The sequence below is a fragment of the Astatotilapia calliptera genome, chromosome 12, assembly GCF_964374335.1.
Source record: "Astatotilapia calliptera chromosome 12, fAstCal68.1, whole genome shotgun sequence".
NCBI lineage: Eukaryota > Metazoa > Chordata > Actinopteri > Cichliformes > Cichlidae > Astatotilapia > Astatotilapia calliptera.
In genome coordinates this window covers 40,533,885-40,544,398 of record NC_137433.1, presented here as the reverse complement: position 1 = coordinate 40,544,398, position 10,514 = coordinate 40,533,885, and the positions used below count along the sequence as shown (strand labels likewise).

At 41.9% G+C, this 10,514-nt stretch overlaps 1 protein-coding gene across 2 annotated transcripts; it reads left to right on the top strand.

Moving 5' to 3' along the window:
* Positions 1 to 84: 84 nt before the first annotated feature.
* LOC145419258 (uncharacterized) lies at positions 85 to 5,171 on the top strand. 2 transcript variants are annotated; one of them, XM_080287518.1, is made up of 9 exons: positions 85 to 220; positions 1,828 to 2,136; positions 2,223 to 2,397; positions 2,501 to 2,584; positions 2,687 to 2,832; positions 3,027 to 3,110; positions 3,228 to 3,409; positions 3,769 to 3,993; positions 4,079 to 5,171. In XM_080287518.1, exons 2-9 carry the CDS (start codon positions 1,838 to 1,840, stop codon positions 4,474 to 4,476), a joined length of 1,593 nt encoding a protein of 530 aa, XP_080143644.1. In that variant the 5' UTR covers positions 85 to 220; positions 1,828 to 1,837; the 3' UTR covers positions 4,477 to 5,171. The 2 variants fall into 2 exon arrangements, with proteins under 2 accessions (XP_080143644.1, XP_080143643.1); XM_080287517.1 differs by lacking the exon at positions 85 to 220 and having other exon boundaries at positions 299 to 2,136; positions 4,079 to 5,170.
* Positions 5,172 to 10,514: the final 5,343 nt, after the last annotated feature.

Genomic DNA, 10,514 nt, shown 5'->3' with positions numbered 1-10,514 from the left:
TGGTATGCCGGGAGTGGTGCGGCCTATTCGGATTAACGTAATGATGACACTATCAACGGCGCGCGTCAGTCCGCCCCTCCTCCAGTTTGAATTTGACCTTAGAAGACACCGTAGCGTATGCTGGACCCGCATGCATCTGTCCACCTCTCCTACGTTTTGAAATTGAGATTTGAACATCATTTTCTGAAGTATTCGGAACAACAGTGTAAGGTTTGACAAGGTAAGTGTATCTCTCTCTCTCCGGTTTAAAATTTAGCTTTGAAAGTGATTTTTTAATGTGTCTGGGTGATTCTTTGTCGTGGTCATGTTCGGCAGATGCTAACGCTAGTTAGCGGGTATTCAGCCGAGGTCTACAAAATGATGGTATCTACAAATGAGGTATCTACAAAATGATGGTGTGGTTAGCACTTGGACGTCACTTTATTCCAGAGGTATCGTTTGTAATTAAAACTTGTAAGAAGCGAAGTGATTTTTTTTCTTTGTATGTGTATCTTGGCGATCGCGATTATTTTCATGTGACTGGGTGATTCTTTGTCTGTCGTGGTCATGTTCGGCACCTAAAGCTATTTAGTGGATATTAAGCGTCTCCCGGTTTGAAAGTGATTTATTTATGCGTATGTCTCTCTGCCTGGATTGGAATTTATGCGTGTTTGGGTGATTTCTTTGTCTCGTGGTGAAGCTGGATGCTAAAGCTAGTTAGCGGGTATTCAGCCGCGGTCTACAAAATGATGGTATCTACAAATGAGGTATCTACAAAATGATGGTGTGGTTAGCACTTGGACGTCACTTTATTCCAGAGGTATCGTTTGTAATTAAAACTTGTAAGAAGCGAAGTGATTTTTTCTTTGTATGTGTATCTTGGCGATCGCGATTTTTTTCATGTGACTGGGTGATTCTTTGTCTGTCGTGGTCATGTTCGGCACCTAAAGCTATTTAGTGGATATTAAGCGTCTCCCGGTTTGAAAGTGATTTATTTATGCGTATGTCTCTCTGCCTGGATTGGAATTTATGCGTGTTTGGGTGATTTCTTTGTCTCGTGGTGAAGCTGGATGCTAAAGCTAGTTAGCGGGTATTCAGCCGCGGTCTACAAAATGATGGTATCTACAAATGAGGTATTTTAATGAATATTTTAATGCAAGTTTCCTGTTTTATTGTGAAGGTCCGCGTCGTATGTGAGTGTGATCAGTTTACGTTTCCCCTGTCCCGTCAGCCCAGATTCCTCCCAGCTGTGTTGCCCTCCTGTCTCTCAACCCCTGATTACTGGTGTGTGTATTTAAGCCCTGTGTGTTCTCCTGCCTGTTGCCGGTTCGTCTGTGTTCCTCCGTGTCAGTCTGTGTAACTCTGTGTCAGTCTGTTACCCTGTGTTCCACGGAGTCCTGTTCCTCGTCTGCGTCTCTCTGCTATTCATCATCCGTTGTCATATGCTCCCAGGTCTGTTATTTTAGTTCTCCCAGTTTAGGTGTCTTTAGTTGTTTGTTATGCCCCACTGTTTGTTTGCTTCTACACCTCTGTAAATAAAACCACCGGTATCTCATCCACTGCCTGCATCTTGGGTCCTCCTTCTAAATCCACACGGCTCGCCTCGGCAGCCGTGACAGGTTGAACATGTAAAACTTGCATGTGCCATTCTCCTCATTTTTAAACTTTAAAACTTGTTTTAAAACTTTTTTTTCTTTAAGTTTTTTTGGGGGGGTGGGATGGAAGCAAAGTTTGTGTGTGGATGTATTGTTGTTGTTCTTTGTTTGTTTTCTCATACTATCAAAATAAACTAAATTGGTATGCAGTTTTTCTCTCTCACTTTCTGCCTCTCACTCTTTGTATTTACAGTGCAAACAAGATGGAGAGAAACATTGTCTACTGCCTGCTTTGTAAAAAGCCGCAACAGTCCATTCGCACACACCTGAGCAGAGTGTGCCTGAAAGACTGCACACCACAGGAATGTGAGGAAGAAGCTTCCAGAGCCATTGCTTCACAGAAGCTGTTTTCTAATGAAGGTAGAGTCTGGAACTTCTCAGAGCTCCAGGAGTACTGCAAGGATGAAGAATCTTGCATTAAACTCTGCACTCGCCTTCAAACACGTGGATTTATCATCACGAACAGTCCCCAAGCGTTTTCGACAGTTGTGCCAACAGCGAGGTATGATGACCTTATTGCCACTTCCACATATTGGATGACACATACAAACTTTCAATAATGTCTTACCTCTGTCACATTTGCAATAGGTCTGATAAGAAGGAAATTCTTGCCGTGGCCAAGAAGGATATTGAATATTTCCACACAAGACTTTCTGGCGGTGATTGCATCCCCACATATGCAATGACTACCTTCAGACAGTACTGTGAGGCCATCCTGATTTTACAACATGGACTGACAGGAAATGCTGTTCAAGAACTTTGTGTAAGTGCGCCACCAACAACCAAAGTGCACGATAAGTGAAATGACAGCTGATGTAAGTCTGTATTTCTTTAAGCTCCAACACCTTTTTTTTTTACATACACAGGTAGAGGACTGGATGGCGCGGAAAGCAGTAGCTGATGGTGTTGAGCTGAGTGGTAACTTGAAGATAACCAGCCAGGAAGAACAAGTAAGTCATTCATTCTCAGCAGCGACTCTCTTCTTGCTCTATAGGCACCTTGTGAATTGATTTTATGAGATATTTAACATTGATTCCTTTTTTTCTCTGCAGTTGTTGGACTGCTATTTTAGGAACATCCGTCCAGTGTCCTTGCAAAATCAAATTGCTGGCAGCGATGACAGGGGCAAGTTCTTCCTAGGAGAATGTGGGGTCCCACTGTCCAACCCATCATTAGATGTAAAACGCCTGAAAGCGAGGTGAGTGCTTGACCTAACTGGATCAATAGCATATTAAGAAAGATTTGTTTCTTTGATCTGACAGAGAAACCCTAACCCTGGACTCATAACAGTCAGCCACATATGTTGCTGTATGTCAGAGATGTTCGCCCCTTGTATTTTGGTTTTTTCATCTCTCTTGGCTCTAATTAATTTGCATGCATTAAAAACCACAGATACCTGAGCACTGAACCTGGGGATGCTATGGCTGAGTCAGCATCAAGCTCAGTAGGAGGACTACCGACACCAGGACAGGCCAGGTACACTTTTTTTTAAAAATATCACACACTACCACAAGTCAACCTGTGTTACACGTTTCCACATTTAAAAACTTTTGATGGATTTGATGCATCCCCTCCTCTACACCTTTCATGTAGCACATCATCTACGCATCTGCCACTCCAAGAATGGGATGCCTTCCTGCAGGCCTTCCCGGTCACGCTGACTGGAGAGCCACCATCCAAACGGCAGTGTGTACAGGCTGGCTTTCTACAGCACAGACACCACTACAAGAAATGGAGGGATATTCAGCTGAAGAACAGAGTTGGGTACATTCTCGGTAAGGCCTGGGCATGTCATGTTAATGGAGCTGCTTCTGTTGCATTGCTTTGTTTGTTTTGTATGTATTTCAGAATGAAAATACTTTAATAATCTCTAAGAAAATTATGTGGAAATACACTTGTGTAGAGACAATAGCAGTAACAGTCTGAACTAATTAAATAATACAATACATGTAAGTTCAACCGACTCAATGTTGTACACCCAAATATACACAGATAGCTCAATTATAAATATATGGAATATTTTAAGGTACAAATACGTGATTGACTAAAATGCATATGGTTGATTTTTCATTTTTAAGCCGCAATAATCACTTGCATTATTTCTTGTACATCGCTTTGTGACCACTTCATTTAGGTCAGTCAGTTGGCAGAAGAGGAAACCCACCTCAGCCTGCACGTGTGCAGATGGCTTTGGACAAGGAGAAATGGGACACCAACAAGCCCACTGTCAATGCCATCTTGCAGGCCTGGGTTGCTCCGCAGCCCAGTATGCAAGACAACCAGTCCCTCATGTCTTCGATTGCAGAGCAGAAGTGGAAGGGCCTGGCTTTGCAAGACTTCGGGGAACGGAAGGGCAAAGGTAAAATGCACACAACATTTAGACAAATTGCAAGTGAACGTTTCTAAGAGCCCTGTCATGACCGATGGTCTCTTTCAACTTACAGGTGTGATCGCACTTATGCCTTTCCACAAAGGGGATATAGTGTGCGATTACCACGGGACATATATCACTGAAGCAGAAGGGAAACGGAGGCCCCAGTCGGGGTATCTGTTCTTCTTCAGGGACGAGTGTGACCGAGGGATGTGCATCGATGCCACTGCATTCCCCTGTGCCTGTCATCCCGACATTGACACCTATGGGAGGCGAATGAACCATTCCCGGAAAAATCCAAACACCAAGCCACAGAAGTTTACAATGAACTTCCCTGCAGGACCTCAGGAGACAATACTTTTCATTGCCCTGAAGGACATCGCAGTTGGTGAGGAGGTATTATGGGACTACGGGGTAACTCGGAAATCTTATGGTGGTGAAGGGGAAGACTTGGAGTGGCTGGACAGCTGACTTTCATTTTATCTGTTCTTTTCCTCTTCTCTTTGCATGGGCTTTTTTTATGTAGTGATTTTATTCTAAAAAAACACAGATGTTTTTACATTGTCTTGCATGTAATTTAAATGTGGTTTGAGGGTTTTTTGTTTTGTTTTAATTTACGTATTGAAATAAAGTGTGATGTTTCCAAATTTAACTCTGCTTCATATTGTATTATTTACGTTCACCGTTTCGTGTTTTATTGTGAAAGTCTTGTGTTTCCATGTTCAGGTGTCTGGTTTTGCTTCCACTGTGGCTCCATTTTAATTTCTCATTTGTGTTCCCCGCGTCTTGACGCCTCCTGAAGAGCATGAGGATTAACATAGCCAAGGCAATTATGAAACACGTCAGGTTTACAGATGAATAATAACAATAATAATAATAAATGTGAGATACTAGCTCTACATGAGTGTCTCCTGCAGTTAATATGTAATACACAGATGAAAGATGAGGTGAGATATCTAGGCATTATCTCTTGTCATTTGCAAAGATTAACTACTAACAGAAAATAAGAATATCTCAATAATAGACTTAGAATTTTCTATTCTAACCCTAATTTTAAACAGGTGCCTGCAGATTTTTTGGGAGAATTTGGACAGTCTGTCTGACATCTGCATTTGCTCATATTTGTTTAACAGCCCGGGTCTGCGCTCAGGTGTCGCACTTTGGATAAATAAGAGCCGCTAAGTCTGACGTGAAAGTCATTTCTCAGTAGTCAAGTACGCGAGTCCGTACAGCGCAATCGTTTGAAAGTGTACTTGATGACATTTCTGTTAGAGTTTTTACTGCCACCCCCTCTTAATTTAAATATGAACAGAAATTACACAGATAATTAAAAAATGTATTTTAAGCACGTTGGGACCATTAGCTTACATGTTTTCAGTTTTATTTGTCATATGCAAGTTAGCACAGGGTCAACATTGCAATGAAATGTGTTTGACGAGCAGCAGTCACTCAGCAGCATGATACAGTAGGAGAAAATATAAGAAAATAAAATAATAAGAAAAAATAAAAATAGTAAGGAGCAAAATATTAGAGAGACATGGTAAAAGAGAAAAGATGACTAAATATATATTTATCTATAAATATAAATATATGTACACTAGTGATTAAATAAGAAAATCTTGAAAAGAAATATGACGGGAGGGCAGATGGGATATTGCACAGGAATGAGCAGCAGAAAATTACAGTATTGCACTTTTAAATATAAATATCAATGACAATAACGTGGAGTGACCAGTGCAGATTAAACATTATATGTATTATGAAACAGGTGGTTTGGTGACAGTGGTCCAGGTAAATGCTACATGGACACCTGATCAGAGGACAAGGGCTTAAAAGGTGTCTGTGTGTCTGTATGTTTCTATAATTGTACATATGGAGGACAGATAGCTGCATCGATGTGTTGCTCATCAATGACCAGCAATTAAGGGAGAGATACCAAATGACAGTTTGTAAAAAGATGGCATTACATCCCAAGCCTCCACTGTCCCAGTAACAACAGATTACCATGGAGAATATGGTTTTCAGCTGAGATTTCAGAAGGGTGGTAAAGCAAAGATGAATACATAAATAAATAAATAAAAAATAAAAACAATAATGAAAATGTCATTCTGCCTAATTCAAAATTTCCTAAAACCATACTGGCTGATCAGTTACCGTACAGTGAGATACCGTTTTCTTACTCAAGTACATAAAGGTTGGCTAGATTATAAGAGCGAAAGGTGAACAGTGAAGCTGTTAGTATGTTACTTGAAATTATAAAAAATGGACTTTATAAAATAAATACCTAAAGGTTTTTCAGAAATTATTACATAGAATAACAAAGCCATACTTTTACATATACTGAAAACTAGGGCTGGGCCATATTATACCGTTCACGGTAATACCGGTATAATGTTAGGCTACGATAGGAAAATGAAATATCGCGATAGAATATGAGTAAAACGCGCATGCGCAGTGCCTTTGTTTTCATACGCACATGGCCGATTGTTGAGTGAAACAGATGAACCAGAATTGGTTTGTAAAAATGGTGCAACTTCAGTGATGTGGAACTGGTTTGGTGTTTGTCCGTCAGATACACGACAAAGCACATTTTTTTTGCAGAACATGCAAGCGGCCGTCGGACTAAGATGCCCTTAAATCTGGGAGTAATCTGGGTCCTAAACTCTTAGTGATGCTTCAGGTCAAACGAACACTGCAGCATCACTAAGAGTTAAAAACTGTCTAAATTCTTTCATCTTTAATAAAACGATCAGCATTGCTGCTTTACCAGGTGTAACTATGAAGTTTAACTTCCAGGCATCCATGAAAACAAAATGTATTACATTTACAGGCGATCGTGGCTCAAGAGTTGGGAGTTCGCCTTGTAATCGGAAGGTTGCCGGTTCGAGCCCCAGCTTGGACAGTCTCGGTCGTTGTGTCCTTGGGCAAGACACTTCACCTGTTGCCTACTGGTGGTGGTCAGAGGGCCTGGTGGCGCCAGTGTCCAGCAGCCTCGCCTCTGTCAGTGCGCCCCAGGGTGGCTGTGGCTACAATGTAGCTTACCATCACCAGTGTGTGAATGTGTGTGTGAATGGGTGGATGACTGGATATGTAAAGCGCTTTGGGGTCCTTAGGGACTAGAAAAGCGCTATATAAATACAGGCCATTTACCATTTAACGGAGTTAGAAGCTAGCAGGAAGCTAGCGGAAGTTAGCTCGCTAGTTTCGCTAGTTACCTAAGCATGATATAGCATGTTCTGACTGAGAGATTTCTGAAAAAAATCAAACGTACAGCTCTGCTATCACTTCCAACATAAATGAAGACAGGAAACTAAACAGCAGTGACGTTTGTAGGGTTACTGAAGTTGGGCTAGCTGGTATATAATGATGTGCTACGTGATCACTAGTGACACAGCTATGTTAGCATAACATAAACAGTGAAGCTGGAGGACGAACACTAACATTTTTCCACTTATAAAAGTTAACGTGAAGGTTCTTCATGGTTAGAGACAAATGCAATCGCATGGCAGGATGCTGTAAACGGACCAAACTTCAGTCAGGAGAACAACTGAGATAATCCATCCACAATACGAGGTTAGTCATTAATATACTGCAACAACATGGGAATAGAGCAGCTGCCAGAGAATTCAACATTAATGAATCAATGGTACAGAAGTGGAGGAAGCAAGAAGAATGAGTTTAATAAAGTTTGATTTATCTGACTGCTTTGTTTCGCTTAATGTGCCTTATAATCCCGTGCACCTTACGGTCCGAAAAATACGTACTGCACACTGCAGTTTAATGTTGCAAAGCACCTCTTTTTAACTTCAGTGGATATTATACATGGTTATGCTCAGGATATGTCAGCCCATTTCTACTGGAAATGCCTTTTGGTTAAACTTTCAGCAAGGAATTTGCATTTGCACTGTTACATTTTTATAAAGCTTTAATGTACATAAAAACCAGCTTCTTGTTTAAGTGAAAATAAATGGAAGGTTGTCTTTTTGCGCTAGTAATGTTGTGGAGTTGTATTTTGTCTCGCATCAATTATATCGTCAGTTATATCGTTATCGCAAATTTTCAAATATATATCGTGATAAATATTTTTGGCCATATCGCCCTGCTCTACTGAAAACAAAAAAAGCTTTATCTTAAATGTACATAGTATCAGGGTAGGGGAGCTTGAAAGGAGCATGAAGGGTTTATATTCTCGATTTATTGGTCCTTTCCCAGCGGAAGCAAAGTTAAATCCTGTTACCATTCAGCTGGTTCTGCCTATTAAGGTGAAGATGGATAATATTTTTCATGTCTCCCAGGTGAGGCGAGTTTGTGCAGAAATAAGTGTGTGTGTGTGTGTGTGTGTGACAGAGAGACAGACAGAGAGAGAGAGAGAAATCACCAAGCACTAAAATTCAAATTTTGCACTGCAGACCTCACAGTGTCTGTCTGTCTGTGTGTGTGTCTGTGTTTGTGACAGACAGAGAGAGAGAGAGTGACACTTGCTGTGTATTTAAAAAACAAACGAAAGACAATGACAGACGCAGAAAATTTAACTTTTTTTTTTTCATTTTCTCTCACAAATGTTTACAAAAATAACATACATTATTTTCATCTCAACAATGATTTTTTAACAGAACATGATGTCAAAAACAGAATTATCAGATATATTTACAAAGCGAACATTTATTGTTTGATTACAAGAATTACGTTTTCAAAGCAAACAAGGTAAAATTAACAATTTTGGAAACATGTTTACAACCGTAACATGGCATCACACTCGTGTAACATGGGGAAAAAAATCAAAACTTAGTTTAAAAAAAAAAGACAATAAGTTTTTCATCACACCATAACTTGAAAAAGCACTGGATTGGTGAATTCTGTAACACCAATTCTTTATTTGTCCAACATTGACACCAAGTGCAGTCTTTTCTTGACAAATGCCTGGTAAGACCGGGCAGACAAGCCTGCAGCCTTGCAATCCCGCACATACTGTGCATATGCATTCTTTACCCTGACTGAAGGGTCCGTGTTCACAAAGCCTATCTCTATGTCTGACCAACGCCTGCTGACATTGGCAGGGATGAACACTGCGCTTGTGCTCACAACCTGAGGCTCTTCATCCTCCAGCAGGACGGGAAGTTCCACATGATCAAGCTCCAGTTGCAGTGTTGGAGGCTTCTTCTTTGGATGCACTGGCTGGATCACCATACGATATGGGATGTCGTAGTACAGTTTGTACAGGGTGAATCCAAACGTACGCTGACATGGAGATGTAGACAGAATCTTACATTTCTGAAGGTCCGCTTGACTGACCTTTAGCTCGAGTAGCAGATCCTTGATTTTCTCAAAAGATACGAAATCCCGGTTCATCAGGAGGCCAACTGAACTCACCAGAACGAGAATTTTCTTCTGAGTTTCAGGATCGATCTGTTTTGGAAGCCTTTTCAGTACATCGACCAACCATGGCATGCCATGTTCCTTGTATCTGTCAAGATTCCGGGCATAGCAAAGCGAACGTCGCTCCATCTCCATTGCAATATCTCCAACCATGGCTGATGACTGTGCCTCCACTGAAGGCTGTTGGTCATCGTTGTGGACTTCAACAAAGTCAACGAAGTTCCAAGTTGCCTTACGGGTTCCCCGGAGATCACGAAATTTCAAGTCGGGGAACCACCTGATCTTCATTTCAACGAAGCCAGCCTTCAGGCATTCTTGAACATCTTTGCCACAATCTTCAATGAGCACCCTGGCCCTGGAGAAGGTGAAAGGTGTTGGAAAAGAGTCCCTTATGGCGAGGTTCTCAACCAATGCGGAAAGGTTGACGTGTCCCTTCAAATTCTCAGGGCACTTGGCTCCCTGGAGCGCAGCGACGGGGATCTCTTCATTTCGCCGAAAAATATCTTGCAGCAGAAGGAGGAGAAGTGAGGGACCAACTATGGCAGGCTCACACCCCATGTTACATGTGAGGGAAAACACCCTGCGAACTCGAAGAACCTGTAGGGGATCCTTGGTCCAGTGTAACAAAGGGGGAGGTGTGTCCTCAATTGCTGGCCCAGTTGCAGGGCCAAGCGCCATGAAGCCCCGGACATGTGTGGCACTGAATTCATGCCGAGAACTTGTGCCCAGGGCAGAGGAATACACAATGTCAACGTTAGACAAGGGGTGTCCATGGAATGCCTCTTCTAGTGCTATTTCTAGCTGAAAGGCTCTCCACGTGGGCAGAAACCCACCTTTGCCCTCGTGCTGTTGGCCCAGCTGCCAGAGCTCCTCAACCATGTGGGTTAGACACTGCGAAAGGACAGACTGGAGGCTTAACTCTTCCTCCTTCCATTGGAAAGGTACGAGCATTGGGACGTTCTCCAATAACCTTTGGATATTAGGAATCCGGAAGAAAGAGTGAGCAGGAATGGGTTCCTTCAGTTCTCCTAAATGCTCTTCATCCAGCCCCTGGACCATCTCAATGCGCAAGGGGTAGTTGCATTTGGACTTGATGGCAAGGTCCTGCATGTGGACGTAGTAATCCTCCGCAC